The sequence below is a fragment of the Megachile rotundata genome, chromosome 15, assembly GCF_050947335.1.
Source record: "Megachile rotundata isolate GNS110a chromosome 15, iyMegRotu1, whole genome shotgun sequence".
NCBI classification, from domain to species: domain Eukaryota; kingdom Metazoa; phylum Arthropoda; class Insecta; order Hymenoptera; family Megachilidae; genus Megachile; species Megachile rotundata.
Window position 1 is genome coordinate 3,728,758 of NC_134997.1, and position 22,530 is coordinate 3,751,287.

The window sequence follows — 22,530 nt, forward strand, 5'->3', positions numbered from 1 at the left end:
CATGCGCATCCAACAGGTATATGAAGTTATTATAAATATATAAACCTGAAAGTATTCGTCTGTTGATACACCAAACCATTCTGGAGAATCCAGGAACTGATGTGGGAAGACAATATGCAATGCTCTTCCATTTTGTGATACTACTAACCTGAAAACGTACATCGCAAAGGGAGAAATCATTATTTTCTATTCGAATAATTAATAATAATAGATTATATGTAATTGTTATTAATAATAATAAATAATAATTTTGACTGTAATTTGTTTCACGATTATATTTTTAACCTACAATATACGTATAAAATGATATAATCTGAATAAATAATATAATGTCAATATTTTTTATTTGATCATACATAAATGCAAAGGCGCAATAAAATACTAATATATTTATTATTTATAACTGACGATAGAAAAATTCCTGCTTTATAGAAAATACTTGCACTTAAGTCTTTTTTTATTATTTAAGTTTCGTAATGTCTATTGAAAATTAAATCGTTATAAAATTCAAGAATCATTTTGAAATATTATACATATACAAATAAACATTTATTATTATTTATATTAGCAACTTACTTTCCAGAAAGTACTAAAGATAAAGAATCAACTTTGGTCACTTTTTCTTGGGCATAAACTTCTTGATATTTCAATTGTCGAATAACCTTCATACAATTTAATACTTTTTTAAACTGATGACGTGATACTCTTAATGGCTGGAACACTGCAATGTATACCTGTATAACAAAAAAAGGCATAAAATTGATATAATGTGATCAACAGATATGAAGATTAATTACAAAAGCAGAAATTCATTTTTACAAATAATTAGCGTCTTCGTTTATATTTTTTTCTGAGATTACCATTCAAATTTTTTCGAATATAAAAATGTGAAGGACACATTTTAGATTTTATTCGAGTTTTATGATTATTAAAAATTATGAACTGCTAAAATTATGTTCTCAATATCATCAAAATCGTCTGAAATAAGGTTGACAAGCTTTACTTCATGATAGCCAAGAAAACGGCTTCTATTCCCATTTTCAATTATTGTGGCTTTAAAAACAAATCTGTGATATTGAGAATGGAGGCATCTTTGCAATTTTAAATGATTTTGTCAAGATTAATAATCAGCATTGCATATTTATCGCGTACATACATTCTAAATTGCAAAGACACATCGCTCATTGATTTTGATGACCTTGAGATGTAGTGCAAAGTTCAATGTCCTGAGCTATTCTGTTTATACAGAGTGTCCATATCTAAGTATAACAGTCACAATATTTCAAGAACTATTGATAACACGATAAATTATATTATATGGAAATTGCCGGATAAAATGGAATCTATTGTTTTGATGTAAACGAAAATTTGTTGATGTTATTAATATAGAATATCTGATGGTGAAGTTTCATTTTTTAAATGAAACTATGTATTTTTTTCGACCACGCAATAGTGCTTTTCAAGACTGATTTTTTTAGATTTAATGTATTTAATTGAATTTTATTAGTTTTCGAAATATTATGCTTAGAAATTTACTGATTTTCAGCAGTGACATCTCGATTTGAGTAGTAAAAACGGTGTTATTGTTGCGGTAAGTGCCGCATATTTGACTCCGCCTATTACAACCGATAGCGGGGATCTTCGATTGGAAAATATAGGATAAATTTTCCGCATCACGTATGACGTTGTTAATAATTTGGAGAGTTGGAATATTTATTTAAACGTTTTAGTTAAAGATAGGCATAAAGACAACTTCATTTTAATTTCTCAAAATATTTTATTATATGAAAAATGTATTCTTCTCCACAGATATTCTAATGAACATAAAAAAGGAATTTCTGAGACGAATAGAAACATGTATTTCGAATAATGAAAGATACGTAGAATAAATTTTTCGTATAATAAAATATTTTGAGAAATTAAAATTAAATGTCTTTACACCTACTTTCAACTAAAACATTAAATAAATGTTACAACGTTCCAAATTATTAACAACATCATCCTCGGTACGGACAATAGTGAAAATTATTAGTAGAAAAATAATAATCTCAAAAGAATTTATTGAACCTCTTAACTAGTAAGTTTGAAAATTACTGTTTGTAAGCAGTAAAAACGCCTTCGACTGCAAGGTGTTAATAAATTCGTCTTGAAAAGCACTGTTGCGGAATAAAAAAAAAAATACATAATTTTACTTAAGAAACAAAACTTCACCATCATATCTTTCACATTAATAACATTAAAAATTTTTCGTCTGCGCGAAAATATAGATCTCATTATATCCTGCAATTTCCATACATACAATCTTTTGTGTCATTAAATATTGCCTGTAATATCGCGACTGTCACATTTGGGCATTGACACCCTGTATGAATGTTCACAACCGCCACTTACTAAGGGGATATTATTATCTTTTTTATTTAAGTACTTAAGTTATTTAATTTTATTTAAGTATTTAATTATGTTGAATAAGATTATTAAAGTTACATGGAATTATTCTATAACTGCTGACATTATTAGGGTCATTCCACGCCAAATCGATCACTTTTGGAAGTCACCATCTCCGATTTTGCTCTAATCGAAATATGTTGTAGTGCATGTGAAATTAGGGAGGGGTTTAAGTCATCATTTTGCCGGTTTCGAATTTGTTAATGAATGACAAGCCGTCAAAGTTTGCAATTTTTGCCCGTTTTGGCGAAAATGGGGTCCACTTGAGAATTTTTTTCTCAGAAACTACTGAACCGATTTAGCTAAATTTTTTTTTGTTTTATTCGTGAAGGTTTGGGCTATTTTAAAATATTTTTTTTAACTTTGTCAATTTGTTATAAAATGTTGAAAAATTTAAACAAATTCTTTTTTTGCGTTTTTCTCAATGAGGGGCGTAAAGGGTTAAAATTTAAAAAAAATATGTTCATATTCTTTGAAGCTTCCCCTTTAAAATGAGCCCTTCAGAACGATGGAGCCTCGAAAATTGACGTCTCTACAAGCTGGAAAAGGACGCGGGGTACCCCGATTTCAGGTAGGTGAGTCGTGTGCTCTGTTATTATGATCGGTTTTTATATCCACCGGTCTCAAAACAATACGACAAGACTTCGTATACGACTAAATGACCTAGTAATGTATATTAGTACTCACTCTTGGCCAATAATACACTTATAGTTATGTTAGATTTAATCCTAAAGTGATATAAGCATGAACTATTTGTTTGGTTATCGGTTTGAAAATAATAAGAGAGTAAAAGTCATTAGGCTGTAGAAAACATATCTCTCGAGATAGCTACGCAATATGAAAGCAAAAAGAGTTTTATTAATTCAACTATTCATTTAAGTGATTTCGGTGTTTTTGCAAAATGGCATTCTTGTACAATTACTCACGATAGAGGGGCCATACTATCCTATTGAAGGGAGCACTAAAAAACTTGCAATGTACGTTAGCTTACAAAGATTGTTAGAAAAAATTCATTTCTCACTCCTAAAGATTTATTTGAATGGGCAGAATCATCTTTTTCAAACATAGCATTTAATTATGTAACACAAAATGAATATATTAAATATACCGATTATTTATAAGCTCCTTTGGCAACAGCATTAATAATAACAGGATCTAAAAGTTTTCTCAGCTTTGCGTCATTATCAAATAAAGAAAATAAAGTAGGACTTGCTCGTACGATAGTGATGGCTCCGTACTTAGTGTATGAACTAACTGTCATTAAATTTTTTCCAACCACACGCAATACTTTCCATACTTTTGATCACAACCAATTGTTATCCTATTGCGATAGAAAGAAATCACCACTTTTTCGCGGATTCTATCAAGTAATGATGCCTTTTTTAAAATATAAACAATAAATATACAAACTAATATCTATGAATGAAGTTATGATTAAAAAATGTGTGATTCGTCAGAAGTAAGTACTAATATACTTTGCTAGGTACCAACAGAGTCATTTAATCGCGTACGAAGTCTCCTTGTATAGTTTTGAGGCCAGTGATGTAAAACAACCGATCATAATAGCTGAATGCGCGACTCGCCTTCCTGAAACCTGGGTACCCCGCGTCCTTTTCCAGCTTGTAGAGACGTCAATTTTCGAGGCTCCATCGTTCTGAAGGGCTCATTTTAAAGGGGAAGCTTCAAAGAATATGAACATATTTTTTTTAAATTTTAACCCTTTACGCCCCTCATTGAGAAAAACGCAAAAAAAGAATTTGTTTAAATTTTTCAACATTTTATAACAAATTGACAAAGTTAAAAAAAATATTTTAAAATAGCCCAAACCTTCACGAATAAAACAAAAAAAAATGTAGCTAAATCGGTTCAGTAGTTTCTGAGAAAGAAATTCCCAAGTGGACCCCATTTTCGCCAAAACGGGCAAAAATTGCAAAATTTGACGACCTGTCATTCATTAACAAATTCGAAACCGGCAAAATGATGACTTAACTCCCCCCCTAATTTCACATGGACTGCAACATATTTCGATTAGAGCAAAATCGGAGATGGTGACTTCCAAAAGTGATCGATTTGGCGTGGAATGACCCATTAGTAATTTATTAATTATTTCAAATTATCTTTATTATTCATTATGTACATTGATACAGTTAGATATAACTGAATTCGAAATGATTAAAAATTGCTACAAATTGTAAACGGTATGTATAAAATAAATGCACATAATTATGCAATGTTATAGTGTACGACATTAATCTACATAATGAATAATAAAGATAATTTAAAATTACAATAAATGCAATAGTTATAGTATAATTCTTTGCAACATTAATAATGACACTTTAATATAGTCAAATATTTAAACAAAGAAAAAAGATAGATAACTGATATTTGAACCGTAGATATTGCAATCTACGATTAAGCATTTAATCGCTCAGGATATCGTTTGTATGTGATTAAAACCGCATCACACTCACACCTGCGACGCTTACAATAATTACTGAAAAATCAATTAACGGCATATAAAGTGGTATATAATGTAAAAGATATTGTAAAAGATTGTAAAGATAATGATATTTTTAATAAAAATGCTGATTGCCCCTTTTCACACGAGTCGATTTTAAATTAAATATCTAATAAATATTGCTACCAACAACAAATTCCGAAAACACGTATTCTCTATTTTAGTTCATAGTTTACGTACACAAAGTTGCATAAAAATAGTTCATCATTTAGTAAAAACATTTAAATAAAAACTAGAAATTTTCAAAAAATTATTTAAATAAAAATAAAATTTATTAACATTTTTGTGTGCAGAAAAATTCTCTATTAAAAGACCCACAATTCGAAGATAAGCTTCCTATTATCTCCTTTAATTCCGGAGATATTCCCAAAAATAGGATTTCAGCCCATAACTTTGAGGGTTATTTTCACCCCTTCAATGTGAACGATGGCCGATAAAAAAATACGCGTCAAATATTTTCTTCAAAACTATCTTTCACATAAGTTTCATTAAAATCGGTGTGACCCAGTTCGATATGTTTCCTTGTTAGTATGTATCATCTACAGTGGAGGACTAAAAAGAAATAAAAAGAACAATATTTTCTATATTATTATGTATATTTAATCATATATAGCTGTATATTAAACATTTCACTTATAGCAACAAATGACCCAAAACTGAAGGCAACAACATCATATAGTAACTTGGAATGACTTGAAATTCACGAGACCGCAAGGAATCGTCGAGGCAAAAGTATTCGTACATTATCATTTATGACAATAAATATAATAATTGTGATAGCATCAGGATATTGTGATCAATGTAACTATTACGTTAAAAATTTTATGTTTAGTAAATTTTACGTGCAATACGAAAAGAAACGCAACGAAACAACATTGGAAGAAAGAAAAATTGTTATAAGGTTATACGGAGAAGGTAAATCATATAGGAATATATTAGAAATACTAAAAAATAGTCGGTCGACTGCATAAAGTATTATAAACAAACGTCTGAACTATTAAAGAAAAACCAGATACCAGTGCATTTAAAATTGCATCATACCTGTAAAGAATATATGCTGAAGAAATTCACCCTAAAAAAATACGAAGAGTGCTGTATCGGGCTAGATATAACAATAGAATTGTAAGGAAGAAACCACTCATAAGCAAACCAAACGAAAAAAAAAGATTAGAATTTGCAGAACAATGCATAAATGGTAGCAACGACTTCTGTAAAAAAGTATAGCGGAAAGCTAATGCTGAATTGGATTTCAATAAAATAATTTTAAGAAAAAAAATACGCCGACATCGAAATGCACTAAAAAGTATAAAATAATTTCTATTTCCTAATGAAGTAATTTCTATTTCATTCAATCATACAATTACGTAACAGATATGAATGAAACCTATTTACTCGTTAGGTAGTATATTAAATACATTTCAATCTTTTCGGGGGCGGCGTAAAATTAAAAGATTTTCTTGAACATGTCAACCTTTGCACAGCCGAACATAGGCAAAGCTTGTATAGCTATTTTTTTTTCTATACATATAACTCGACAGCACGCCGCGAAGTAGGTGTTAGTGCGTATAGAATGTAACTATAGTCTACCTAGATTCATAGAGTATGCAACGGAAAGACTCGATTGCCGCATATGCTATAAAGATAGAGCCCATCTGCCGCAAATTTGGTAATTCCCGCGTCGTGGGCACGGTTTATAGGTTCTTAGATCCATGGCTTCCATATGCGAACGAAGTCGATTCAATTTCATTTATATCAGAAACGTTGCGAAATGAAGATGTAGTCGTTACATTTACGTATATTACCAGATATATCTATAATGGTTCGTATTCCTTCTCAGGATTTATTAATTTTCAATACGTCATACCACAATCAACTAGTTATTGGCAGCAACGTTTACTGAGGTATTTTTAATTATGCGCCGCCTCCGAAAAGGTTGAAATGTATTTAATATACTACCTAACGAGTAAATAGGTTTCTGTTACGTAATTGTATGATTGAATGAAACAGAAATTACTTCATTAGGAAATAGAAATTATTTTATACTTTTTAGTGCATTTCGAAGTCGGCGTATTTTTTTCTTAAAATTATTTTATTTCACGCTTTTTAGTGGAATAGAGAGAATTGTATAGGATGCTGTGAGACAGTTCTTCCGGGCTTTTTTTTGTCTGCGTAAATGCCATAAACATAATTAAGTAAAAGACAACATGGATATTCGTTTTTCAATTTTTTTTGCAACAATAATCCTTTGCAACTAAAAAATGAAAAAATTTTTGATAATGGTACCAATGGGGAGTCAGACTCTACAAGATACGAAAGGCTTGGTTCCGATCGGACCACCCACCTAGGAAAGACCGCCGAACATGCATAGAAAAAATAATCCTTTGCAACTAAAGAATAAAAAAATTTTTGTTAGAACGATACGGAGACTGTACCAAGCAATGGAATAATACACCAACCTCAACGTGAACTCATCTTGCTGCATAAGTCGCGTGTCAAAGCGGTAAAGATTAGTTAGTTACAGTTTTGTTACAGTGCATTGTAATTGCCCTTTCTTGCCTTTCCCGTGCATAGCACGGGGCGTTCCACAAATATTAATAACAATAGTTTTTCGCTAATACCTCGAAAACTAAAGCTTTCCGTCAATTATGCATAAGGAAAAGGTTGTCCAGAACCATGCCCCTGACAACATATTAAAAGGACATTAAAATCGTTCGAAGTTGATTTCAAAAGTTAATAACAATTTTTTTCGCTAATATCTCGAAAACTAAACATTTCCGCGAAATTTGTATATGAACAAAATTGTTCAGAATCATGCCCGTGATAAGATATTAAAAATGCGCTAAAATCTAGAAAAGTTTATTTCAAAAGTTGTCGGTTTTTTTGCAATAACAATACTTTGCAATTGAAAAATGAAAAATTTTTTGATAATGGTACCAATAGGGAGTCAGAACCTACCAGATGCAAAAGGTTTCGTTCCGATCGGTCCATCCAGCTAGGCGTAATCGGCGAACATACATAGCAAAAAAAAAAATATACTAATCGAATTGAGTAACCTCCTCCTTTTTCGAAGTCGGTTAAAAAATATGAAACCGACGACGAAACACGAAGGTGGACCTGTGATAGTGTGGGGATGTATTGCTGCTTCTGGAGACGGCAATTTAGTAATAATAGATAAAAGAATGGATAAACATTTATATTAAAAAATTAGTGTAGATAAATTAGAATAAAATAGATTTGTTAATTAGATGATTTTTATTTTCAGCAAGACTGTTACGCGAAACATTCAATTTATATGTATAATGCATCAATGGTTGTTAATACCAATACACCAACGGGTAAGCAACTTCTCCAAAATTCTATCGGACATGTATGGGCAAAACTAGAAAAAAATGTGCAAAAACATGATATAAATGTCGAAAAAACACTTGAAAGAAATATTAAAAAAAGAATGGTGTGACCTGACTTCATTAAAAGTTTGGTGTTGTCAATATCCGATATATTACGTGAAGCGATTTACCAGAAGGGTTATCATACAAAATATTAATTTATAAAATTTCTGCTAAACTAATTGCAACAATAATTAAGTGTACGAATGCTCGTATCCCGGCCACTTTTCACAGTTTTGCGAATTTCAAGTCATTTCAAGTTACTACATGATGTTATTGGCTCCGGTTTTGGGTCATTTGTTGCTGTAAGTGTAATGTTTAATATACAGCTATATAAGATGAAATATACTTAATAATATAGAAAATATTGTTCTTTTTATTTCTATATTTCAAATGTACGAATACATTTGTCTTCCACTGTAACTGATCAATAAAGTTTTATTAAGAATTAGAAATATTGGCAAAATTTTCTGATTTGATTGAATTAATGAAAATTGAAATATGAAGTACAGTAGAAGTTCTGACTCAGTTTTGTTGCGCATATAATGCCTTGAGGTTATGTTTCATAAATGAAGAATATTAGGTATAGAAATCAGTCGTGCATCGAACGGAAGGTATAAAATGTACGTATAACTTCAACGACAGTAATATTTTTTCCATAAGCGAAATTAAAAATTTCAATTTATCCGTATTTTTTCTTTGGTTTATGTATGTAAAACTTGATCAAAATGGTACAACGTTTTATTAAAAAAATTTGCAAAATAATGTTAATTTTTAACATATTTTTAAACAAATAAATTTTTCAAAAATCTACTTACGCCATATTATTGGCCTTCTAAAACAGAAAAATTTGCACTTTTAATTTTTTGTCTAGGCCTAATAGTCCTCGAAATATTTGCGAAAATAGCTTTTTCAACCCCAACTTTGGAAGCTATTTTCACCTCTTCCGCATGGACGATGATCAATAAAAAAAATACGTGTTAAATATTTTTTTGCGTTCCATACCATACTCAAAGCGCATAAAAATCGGCGTGTGTCGATTGGGTAATGTCCCTTGTGAAAAGTTCAAGTCATTTCAAGATGAGTGTTGTGTACGCTGAACGATTGGAAGTAGCAGTATTCTTGCGCCAGCACCCCAAGGGCCAAAATGAGTGTTAGAAATGCAGCAAAATATCTGCACATGTCTCGCGAATTTGTAAATAAGTGCATCGTTATAAAGAGGCACATCGTGTCGATAATCTTCCTGATCGAGGTTCGAAGCGAGCTACGAAACTTCATGCATCGGGATTTCGGAACTTTATACATCTTCACAGATAATATAAATGCTCAGAAGATGATTAAACTGTACCAAAGGGATCTCTCGAAATCGATGAAACACTGGTTTGAAAAATCAGAGACCATTGGATACCTCAAAAGGATAGCGAGTCCGAACACCGAAGCCGCCTTTGTATGAAATGGAAAACAACAACAAATGGTGTGATCGTGTTGAATTAATCATCTCCCCCAATGAAAATCCAATCGAAAATATTTGATCTCTCATGAAGTACAAACTTCGAGGAAAGTATATTTTAAAATTGAAGACGCTAGTTCGCAGTATTTGGGAAATATGCGGATCTCTCCCTGTCTCATATGTTGCAAAGCTGGTTGAAGGTATGGTCAAACGTTGTACTAATGATGGTGATTGGACACATTATTAAGCAAGTACGTATTAGTTCTTTAAATGTATTTTCGACATGTACAACTTTTTTTACAGAAAAGATTTACTTGCACTCAGATATCGCGTCCACGCTCTTGTGTAACAGACTGTACGTGCTCTGGAGTGCAGGTTAATTTCATCACAAAAAATGCAACACTCAAAGCAAAAAAACGTACAAATTTTCAAGTAGATGCAAAAAGCAACGTAGAGGAGTTCTTATGAGACTTGACCTAGTACGCATTGTAACAGAGTAATGCCTTCTCTAAATCAATATGCAAAATACTGGAGGCAAAACGAATAAGCAGCAAAAGCAAAAATGCAATCTTTTTGCGTATCCCGAGCAAAACGGTTTTAATAACTTTCAAAAGCAACACCTTGTAAGATTAAATTGTATGATTTAACTCTTATGGTATTCATGAAATATTAAGTGGGCACATTTTTCCAATAAGAAAATAGAATGTAATTTTAAAGTTCTATACAATAATTTTAATAGGTGTATGAAAGAAGAACCTTAAAGCGTTTGACCTTATTTAACTTCATCAGGACAAATATGCTCCACCCAAGTGCTAGGTAACATACATTTTAATTTTTTTAAGCGGCACAGAGCTTTCAAATTTCATATACGTTTACCGCATAATAAATGGAAACGTTGGTTTATATATCGTATCAGTTGAAATATGTTATAAATGTCTTAAATTTGAAAACACTATCAAATTTTGCCATGGCACAACATCATCAAATCCACAATTAATCTCTAAAGAAAGAATCTTGTCAATATTTAAACTGCAAGAACAAATATAGAGTACTTGTCGACAAACGCACTGCACATGAAGAAGAATAAATGTAAAACAATAAGTAAACTTATAACCCATCGAAATGGTTAGCCAATGTGTTGGAATAAGGTAAAGCAGTTCAAATAGCTGACAAGTAAACCTACGGAAGTGTTACTCTTCTTTTGTGAAATATGGATATGTTACAGTACATGGAAAATTAAGGCACACGAACTTTTTTTATCTGCGGAAAAACATATTTAGAGTATAAAACAACCTCCTAAAATGTGAGGGTAAAATGGAGAAATTGCGATATATTTGAGACCAATGAAGCAATTTTCATGATTTTTGGCATGAAAATATCTTTCAATAGAAGACAAAAATCAGCCGAGGTACGTTGGAAGGGAAGTGAAATTTGGGGGGGGGGAGTACTCCTAATGTGACCAATTTCTTGTTGCAAAAAATCAGTTTTGATTTGATCGAAGTAGAATTTAGTAAAACTTTAAGAGAAAAGCTAATTAGAGAATACATACTTTTTTTTTTATAAATATTTGGGGGGTAAACAACTCCTAATTTGCCGCGCTCGTTTAGCACTATGTATGAAACACCTTAAAAAACTATATTTTTTAACTGTTCGATCTTTTTAATGTATCAGTTCTTTACATTGCTGAATACAAATCTGAAATCAAAATTCAATATGGCGGATCTAACATGCCGGACGAAAACTCGAAAACCTACTTAAATAGACTGCAACTCGACACGCGACTTTCAAAATACAATTTTTGACATTTATTGTTAGTTATGTCAGGTGAATTAAACGTTTAAAAAGTATATATTGTTTATAACAAAATTGTTTAAAGAATGTAGCTTGAAAATGAAATTTAAAAAATCTAATAACAGCATGCATTGTAAGCAAAAAATTTCTACATAAACTTTGATCACAAATTTACTAATTTTTTTGTTTTAACTAAAAATAAATGTCAGTAATTGTATTTTGAAAATCGCATGTTGAGTTACAATCTTTTCAAGTAGGTTTTCGAATTTTCGTCCGGCATATTGGATCCGCCACATTGAATTTTGATTTGAGATTTATATTCAGCAATATAAAAAACCGATATATTAAATAGATCGAATAGTTAAAAAATATAGTTTTTTAAGGTATTTTATACCCCCAATGTTTTACCCCCCAAATATTTATAAAAAAAAGTATGTATTCCCTAATTAGCATTCCTCTTAAAGTTTTACTAAATTCTACTTCGATCAAATCAAAACTGATTTTTTGCAACAAGAAATTGGTCACATTAGGAGTACTTCACCCCCCAAATTTCACTTCCCTTCCAACGTACCTCGGCTGATTTTTGTCTTCTATTGAAAGATACTTTCATGCCAAAAATCATGAAAATTGCTTCATTGGTCTCAAATATATCGCAATTTCTCCATTTTACCCTCACATTTTAGGAGGTTGTTTTATACTCTAAATATGTTTTTCCGCAGATAAAAAAAGTTCGTGTGCCTTAATTTTCCATGTACTGTAACATATCCAAATTTAAGTAAAATCGGAGAATGATACTTCCGTAGGTTTACTTGTGAGTGTTTAAATGTACAAAGGTTAACAGTAACATCATAAAACAAATAAACATAGTTTCGATAAAAACGCTTAATCTTGAGAAAACAATGTACGTGAAGAACAATCGGTAAAGTAAACCTTATAAAAAGCACACAGAGATGAAACAAAGGAACACTGAAAATCGAAATTAAAATGAAAAGACCAGTCAATGCAGCAAAAAATACAAAAATCAGTACAATTGAACAAACAAAGTAAACAATAAAAAGAGAATTGCAAGTATCAACGATGAGAGGTAAATTAGTCAGAACAAGCACAAACCAAAAAATATAACAAAGAAAAAACGTATTTCACAGTCGTTTAAGAATTATCATGCAATTGCAAAAGTAAAAAGTAGAAAGTCTGAAGTAGGAGAATTAACTGAGGAAAACAACTTTGTAATTTATGCAAAACGCTTGAAGCGTGGCAATTACAGTCAGAAAAAATTTGAACATAATAATAATAGTCGACATTACACAGCCAGCTAAAAACAAAGACGCCAGAGTTTTGTAAATAGAAAATTCAAATCTAAATCTCATTATAATCATATCTTACACACCATCATGCAATAAATAAGTAGAAGTATCACGCTATTAGCTTAGAAGCCTGCAATCTTGGCCAGCATGTATAGAATTGTGACAAAGTTGACAAAAGTGAACAGAACCTTTGGAGAATCATAGAGCAAAACAATTTCTTTGTACAAGAATTCAAAATTAGCCTCCTAGAGCAACCAATAACCAATAGTAAAAAAATAACAACCAACTTTGAGAACCTCAAATAAGAAGTTACGCGAAAAATAAGATTTGTAGTATTTTTTTAAAATATTAGTTGCCATTATTCTAGTGACGCGCGGATACTGCAACGATAGACACTACATTTTTTCAGGTGATGAAGTTATCGACCTGTTTTTAGATTTTATCTTCATTCTAAAAGTACATATCGAGAAAATCATGATATGTCGGCCAAAATTAATAACACTTGGATGATTTGATGCCAAGAGAATTTTTAAATACATATTGAGCCACACTCGATGTAGAAGTGTTAAAGGTTAATCATATTCTACGAAACCCTTCACAAAAATTTTTTCCCATTCTACATTTAAAATGTCCGCATTTGTCTGCCTTGTCGCAAAAAAAAGTTTTAAAAAACTCTGTTTGTACATTATGATAAAGTATCGCTTTTAGTACTAATTGAACAATAATTGATAGTAAAAGAAAGAAAACGCATTCTATTGGTCAGAAGAAGATAAAATTATCTCATAAACATGTGTCGGGAAATGCATCCTCTATACGAGGTCTGTCCCAAAAATATCCGACCTTCCTTCATATTTCCCTGCTGGTGTTATCCTGCGTCATCAGGCTGGTGGCATCCTTCGAAGTAGTCCCCATTTGATTGTAGAATACTCTGCCAACGACCTTTCCACTTATGGAAACAGTCCTGGAACTCGCTTTTCGGAATAGCCCTTAGAGCTTTCGTCGTATTAGTTTCGACCGTCTCTTTATCGTCGAATCGGTGTCCTTTGAGTGGCATTTTCAATCTTGGAAACAACCAAAAATCGCAGGAGGCTACATCAGGACTATACGTAGGCTGACGGAGCTGTATGACTTTGTGCTACGTCAAATATTGCTGCACAAGATTCGATGCATGCGCTGGCGCGTTATCGTGATGAAGAGCCAATCACCGCTTGACCAAAACTGAGGCCAAAACTAGTTTTCGGTATTCCAAGATCACATTCTAGTTCTCGCACAGTCAATCGACGATTTTCGTTGATCGCAAGTCGCACACGTTCAATATTATTAAGTCTCGTTGTCGTGGAAGGCCGCCCAGAGCGTGGGTTACTATCAACAGATGTGCGGCCATCTTTGAACCGCTTATACCACTCTTTGATTTGTGTGATGCTCATATACTCATCCCCAAATGCCTTCTTCATCATATCGATGGTTTCCGCACAACTCTTTTCGAGTATTAAGGAAAATTTGATGCAAATTCGTTGCTCCGATCCTTCCCTCATTTTTCACAACAGCAGAATGCGACGAACGTAAAAAACGCTTCGTAAAGAAATGCACGTTGCACATGAACTAAGGCGTCCCGACGAAAACTACGATATCGTGGGAGTTCGTAAAACTTTGCAGTTGATACTCATACCCGGCAAATGACGCTAAAATTGTCAGGTGCGAAGAAATTAAAGAAGGTCGGATACTTTTGGGACAGACCTCGTATGTAACGCTATATCAAAGTATTTAGAGAAAAAAATCGAATTTTCTATGTAATTTGGAATTCGAATTTTGTACAAATTTATTCACGTACATGCTAAATGCATTTAATGCATTTGTTCTCAAAAAGTGTTTAAGAACAAAGTGAGCGGTTCGTAAAGGGAAAGCACTACATATCAGTGTAATGCAATGCACCTGTAAGTGTAATATTTAAAGACGTAAATATTTTATGGCAGAAAATGAATTTGTTGACTCTTTGATTCATTGGGGGTAAATGTACACAAGCAATATAATTTGACAAAAAATTTAAGTGTAGAATACTGCTGTTTTTATTCTTAAGTTATCTTTAAAACGGTTCATCATATGAGAAAAATCAAAGAGTTAAAAATTATTTATTCTGTTATTTTCCGTTATACTCGCTGAATAAATACAATCTATTCCACAAGAGTGTGGACGCGATATCTGTGAAATTTTATATCCAATACAGCAAAGATTGCGTCAGTCCAAACATACTTGTACAATGTCTTCTCTAATACATTGTGTATTAGAGCCCTACAATTTTCTTAGTATCATTTCTGTAAGAATTACAAGTCAAACACTGTAAAGCTGGTTGAAAGTATGTCCAGTTATGCAGGAATAATCGTTAACGGTGCTGATTGGACACTTTATTAAGTAAGTGCGTCTTACAAGAGATCACTCAATTGATACACGCCGATTTTGATGAAATTTTTATATGTTATAGAACTCGAAACAATATTTGACTCGTATTTTTTTTATCGACCATCGTCCATGCTGAAGGGGTGAAAAAAGCCCTCAAAGCTGGGGTTGCAAAACATATTTTCTCGAATATCTCAGGAACTATTAGGCCTAGACAAAAAATTCAAAGTGCAAATTTTTCTGTTTTAGAAGGCCAATAATATGGCGTAAGTAGATTTTTGAAAAATTTATTTGTTTAAAAATATGTTAAAAATTAATATTATTTTGCAAATTTTTTTAATAAAACGTTGTACCATTTTGATCGAATTTCACATACATAAATTGGAATTTTTCATTTCGCTTGTAGAAAAAATATTACTGTCGTTGAAGTTGTTGAATTCCGGATTGAAGGAATAAGTACACCACTTATAATATAAACTCGGAAGCTTTATTCGGAAACGATAAATTTCGCACGTAAATACAAGTAATGGTTAATTGGGAGAATGTCGAAAGATGCATATTTGTATGCATAGGATAGGATGAGTAAGAAGGTACAGAAGACTAGATGAGTAGATGCTTGGGAAGTGTAATTAGGATGTTTGTCGCAGAATGATTCAATGTATTTATGAAATGATAGAATACCTATCTTGTCGATGAGTTGGTGACACAACAAAGTTATACCTTCCGTTCGGTGCACGACTGATTTCTATACATAGTATTCTAACAATTGTTTAGATTACATTTTATGTTAAGTGACATAGTTTTAATTTGATTGAAACTAAAGTCAACGGGATAATCAAAATGTCCAGTCTGCTACTGATGCAACCATGCCGTAACCATGCGTACTTAGACAGTTTTTTATACCTAGGTGCGGACAATTGATTATGAATTAAAGGACACATTTTAATAATTATGTTGTAAATCTAACGTAAGTACAAAATTTGATATTTCATGCGCAAAATTTTTCCATGTTATATAACCATATACATCAGAAGGTTGTATTAATCCAATAGCGTTTTTTAATGCTTAAAACTGTCAAAATTTTATCTGGTGAAATGATATTTCTTATCAAAATTTTAAAAATTAAAAATTTATAAAAAAAGTGATGTTTTCAAAGTAACTCAATTTAACAATATATATGTTACAATTGCGATGCAATTCTTAATCAACAGATGCAATTCCTTTAATTGCATATACTCTACATTATTATGAAGATATTACATTCTACATAAGTACAATTCAAGCGTTAAGATCTTCCGTGCGTCGAATACTGTCACCAATACACACCCATGACGCGGAGCCCATATTTTGATAGAGATACATGTGGACCCTCAAGTTCTTCTTTTTAAATTAATTAGTATATAAAATGCAATCTAATACAATTGCCAGAATACTATGTATAGAAATCAGTCGTGCACCGAACGGACGGTTTAAAATGTACGTACAACTTCAACGACAGTAATATTTTTCTCACAAGCAAAATTAAAAATTCCAATTTATCCGTACTTTTTCTTTGGTTTATGGATGTAAAACTTGATCAAAATGGTACAACGTTTTATTAAAAAAATTTGCAAAATAATGCTAATTTTTAACATATTTTTTAAACAAATAAATTTTTCAAAAATCTACTTACGCCATATTATTGGCCTTCCAAAACAGAAAAATTTGCGCTTTGAATTTTTTGTCTAGGCCTTATAGTTCCTGAGATATTCGAGAAAATATGTTTTGCAACCCCAACTTTAAGAGTTATTTTCACCACTTCAGAGTAGATGTTTGCCGATAAAAAAAAATACGTGTCAAATATTTTTTCGAGTTCTATAACATCTAAAAATTTCATCAAAATCGGCGTTTATCAAGTGGATGCCCTTTATAAGTGTAAAAATATTCAGAGTGTGTGAAAAAGGATACAAATGCTCTTGTATTACTTGAATAATTGCATCCTATTTCTGAACTATTTTTGTGTAACATGTATCCTGGTTTCATGTTCATTTTATGTAACGCAATTAACATAAAAAAAATTACACCATTAATAATAATGTAAAAGAAATGTCTACAAAACAAAAATTTGGCCAATGAATTTGTTTTGATCCTGAAGTAATATAAAATATTTAAAAAATGAAAAAGAAGAGATATTTAAATAGGGATATAGCAAGAAGAATAAACAAAAGTGAATTGTTATTCATTCATCCCTAAAAAATAATAAAAGTTTTGGAAAAATGTACAGCAGTACTATTAAGTAGAATTTATTTCCACAAAAAGGAAATTAGTTTCTCATATACCTTCAAGCTGTAACTCAAGTACAAAGCAAAGTATAGATTGTAGAGTAAACAGATATTTTCACTTCTGTACATGTATATAAATATTAAAAGAAATTAATATTTAGTAGTTAATTGTCATTACGTTTAATCAAATGTTACAGATTCTACATAAGGGTCGGTGTAGGTATGATCATCCCAAAACATGGAGTAACCCTTCTCATGAAAAGCATAGAACGTATTTCTATATTTTCAAAATTCACTTGATCATATCTGATGTACGGTATTGTGACTCCAGATCTAACCTATCTCTGACGAAAATTTTAATTACACCAGTACTCATTTCTATTACCAGTAACAGAAGTCATTGTTTGTTTCATTCTGAACAGTTAAGATAAAAAAAATAGGACACATATGACATCACACTGGAATGAAAACATTAAATGTTAGATTTATTGCCTGTCAAAGTCAACATAATCTATATGTCATTTTATTGAAATGTTTATGATAATAAAATGTAATAATGATATTATTATCAATGTTGCAAATATTGATTTTCTCGGACATAGTTTGACATGCATTCAAAGTTTTGAAAGTGTCATTCACCTGTTACCAAGTTGTCATACTTTGATGCATCCACAAGCTACATGCTTCTGATTTCTAGCAATGTAGATTTTATCAAACCTCAATTTTTTGTTCCTGTACCACTGATCATGATCAATACTTCAGTCAAAAGGAAAAAATCTTCTTCAGTTGCTGTTTGAAGCTTGAAAGAAGCTTACTATTATACTTGTGTATCACCACCTTGTTTTTTAAATACAAATATAAATTCGAAACTCAAATGTCTTTAGATTATGTTACTTTAACGGAACAAAATGTTTCTATAAATTATTATTATTGCTTGAATAAGGGCATTTATTGATATTTAATAAAGCAGTAAACCAGTTTCTAAAGTTACATGTGTAATAAACAACATTTGTTTATGTGTAATAAACCCATTTTTAAAAACTTGGTTACAAAATTTACAACTATTTAGTTGTAAGAGATGATTGCATTCACCTATTACCTAAATTAAAATGACAGCCCATATTAATGTTAAGTATGATGTGAACTTCATATAAAAAGTATGTTGCAAGAAAAATTAAAAAAAAATATTATATTTTAAACTTTGTCTGACTAAATATAAACTAAAAATTTATTAATATTCTTTTTCAGTCTAAAGATTTTTATCTTAATTAAAAAATATAAAAAGCAGAAACTTTTTTTAACACTGGATTGCCACTATGCATCTAATGCATTCATACACCAAAAATTATATTTCACCAATAACCATATCAATTTTTAACTAAAAATACCGAAAATTGGAAAAGTTATTATGATTTTCAATAATTACAATTTTTTTTAATTTTGTTAAGAACAAATCAATTGAATTTAAACTGTATAGTAACTCAAATATAATTCACACGTATAAAAAAGTGTACATTGTCAATTTTTGACAAAACTGCAATAAATCTAACAAACCCAGTATTGTAATCATATACATGAGAACATGTACAATTACTGAGAATTTCATGTAATAAAAGAACAACAATATTATAAAATCATATTCATATTATAAAATCAATAGAAGTTAATCTTGACCAAAATGTATAATAATATTTATTTAATTATTGGATTATAACTCTATAGTTAAACTATAATTGAATATGAATATAATTCACACTCAAAATCAGCTTCAAAATGAACTGATAAATTTTTGTCATACAAGTTAAAATTTAATTATTTCATACCAGTAAAAATTTATTATACATACGTATATTAAGGTGATTAAACAGTAAGTTGAATTATGTACATTCTTCGTGTTAAGGAGAATTAAAATGTCATGTACCATTTTGTATGTAGTTTTAGAAATATAAGGAATTATAAATTAAGAACTGAGTTAGCCCAGATATACAATTTAAATTCAACATTCTTCCTCTATGGTTCTGCTGTGATCGTATAATTTTCTTTATTTTCTCAATCAAAAGTAGCAAAGACAGATATGGTCATACCGAGAACACATGAAAAGATGTTGCTTGCTTGTGTCTTAGAACCAAAGTACGTACTTTAAGAGATTAATATAAGATTTATAATGCAGCATAAGACCAAATTTCGAAAATTTGAAGTAATAAGATTCTCCAAGATTTAAAATATTCATTATTGAAATAAATCGTTTAAAAATATATACAACAGTAATGTAAATCCAACTAAGAGATCGTTATTCATGTATCAGAAAGCACATAAATTGTATTCAAACAGCATTAGTATGTTATATGTATTTTATAATTACTGTGCCATTGATGTTTACATACATGAATGAATCAATGTTGATTTAAAACTGTTCATATGTTGCGGCGTTTCGATGCAATACACATTGTTTTAACAACACTGATCCCCAGATTTACACTACACTTTATTTATACGGTCTTAAGTTAAGTTGTCCCCCGCTCGAATCAAGAAGATCCGGGATACAGTAATCATTCCAAATAAGCAAAATTATGCACATTTTTTTGAGAACTACACTAAAAATGATTATACTTGCATATAGCATATTGCAAATCTCATACTTCCATATAGAATGAAGACTAGTTACGTGTTCACAATCTTAGAGTATATCTAATGAAGGCTGAGAACAATCGTCAAATCACTAATTTTGTTTATATTTCATATACTTGTAAAGAATATCAGACCATAGTACATACTTACAAAGATAAAAGTGTTTATGAAATCATTCTAACCTAATGGAAAAATGCTTTAACTCTACTCAATTGAAGATTAAAAGTTCGAAGATTACTAATTCTTTCTGAATATGAATCTGACTATTTCTAAGTATAAATTTAATACTAAATCTCCAATTTTATCAGAACAAAAAAAGTGAAGTACTTTTTTTTATAGAAGAATTTGGATATTTCAGCTTACTGGATATTTTTGAAACATCTTGTTTAATAACAAGTAACATGTTATAATATCACATTAAATAATTATTGTTTTCAACTACTTTCTTAACTTACCTCTTCAACTTCCCTTGAAAACTTGATAGGCCTGAGCTTGTAAAGAAGCGTGCATACATGGACGAAGTTGATGGCAACAAACAGAGCATTCCAAAGAGCAGCGTCCAGCCAACAAGCTATTGTCCAGCCCCACAAAGCAAGAAAGGCACAGCCCACGAGTAGAGTGCACCTTAAATAAAGTACACCATGTATGCCACTTGGTGCAAGATGTGACAGTAGAAAGAAGGCATTGGCTAGTTGAAAGTATATGTGGTTCACAGAAATTCCTTGATATGGTTGGCAGGTAAGAACTCCATAGAGAAAAGGTGGAGGCACTATTGGCGAATGAGGAGAACCAGATCCTTGATTAACCACTGACAGACCAATAGCTGTAGAGTATTTTGTAAATATTAGACAAAATCATAATTATATATAGATGTAATCATAATTATATAGATGTAAGAAAGACATTAGGGCACTTAATTAACTATTTTTGTATAATGCATTTAATTAAATTCTCCAATATTTCCTGTGCATACCATATAAATTTCATCAAACTTTAATGAGATTAAAATTTGGATTCCCATGTAAACGATGGAAATATATGATATAAATATATAAATATATGACTAATTTAGTGAATCTATATTACTCAACTGATTCTAAGTCACATCTAATTATAAGCTAAACACAAATTGATATAAGAAACAGATGTCTTTGTATGGTTCATTTGTGGAGACAAATAGTAATAATAGAGGAAACTACTCTAATATCAAGCAATGATATTCAACCAAACTATTGGAAATCAAACTAAAATTTATTAATATCTATATATATTAATAATTATAATAAAGCTATGTATTTGGTATTCTTTTTTCAAATTATATGTAAATGTAAAATAAATGATAAAAAAACAACATTAAAATACAATATTGCTTTCTATATTTCAGCAAAACACTAAAACAGAAATGCTTTGATTACAATTAATTTTACTTATTAATTTATTGTAATAATTTCAATTGTAATAATGAAATTGCAAAAGAGAAATATCAAATATATAATAGACATTTAAATATAATAGACATTTTCACAACAATTTTACCACATATAGAAAATATCTAACTTTGTAATCGATATACTATTTCTGAAATTGTAATAATATTGAGGCCTTTCTTTCATCCAATAGTATAATTATTAAACAAGATTCTTTACAATCTTAAATAGTCGTATTTAAAAATAAAATGAGGAGAATTTAAAACAATTAAAACCAAAATATACAAACAATTGAAAATACATAGCAATACTGTAATATACATATACATACCCCCTCTATCGTCAGTGGTCACATTCCTACATTCGTCATCTTCATGATGCGTTGAAACTGGCAATAACAGTAATTGTAACACTATTATGAATGTTGGATGCATTTGTTAGACTGCCATTAATACCAAAAGATGTCCAATAGAGAAATACAAAGAATAAAATAGAAGCACGCCAGCCTTCTCGGCTTTCTATAGGATCAAAACAGATCCACATCCCCGCATCACCACAAAACTAAATCAATTTCGTCGTACTCTACAACAGTGGAATAAATGTTTTACACATATTAAAAATTAAAAAATTAATTAACATATTGGTACAATTTGAATGTTATTATACTTCTTACTTATTTATAGAAGATGTTAAGTCGCATGCTATATACCACTTTCAAGTATCGTGTCATTTTTCACATTTCTATTCTCAGCTAAAATTAAATCTTGAAGATGAATACCATCTTGCAGACTTTGAATTAAGGAAGGGTTTTTGCATTACCAATAGCTGCAGGAAGACTATAGAAACATCTGTAATATAAATATGTAAAATATGAACATACTTTTCAATTATTGTATTATTTTTGTTAACATGTGTAAAAACAT

General features: G+C 30.6%; 1 protein-coding gene across 1 annotated transcript in view; it reads right to left on the minus strand.

Moving 5' to 3' along the window:
- Positions 1 to 22,530, minus strand: part of LOC100877892 (popeye domain-containing protein 3) — a 96,330-nt gene that overhangs the window by 15,237 nt on the left and 58,563 nt on the right. The window contains 6 exon segments of the mRNA XM_076540316.1: positions 46 to 148; positions 577 to 734; positions 20,636 to 21,003; positions 21,939 to 22,003; positions 22,005 to 22,189; positions 22,281 to 22,455. Of these exon segments, the coding sequence (XP_076396431.1) occupies positions 46 to 148; positions 577 to 734; positions 20,636 to 21,003; positions 21,939 to 22,003; positions 22,005 to 22,150 (840 nt within the window). The 5' untranslated portion in view covers positions 22,151 to 22,189; positions 22,281 to 22,455.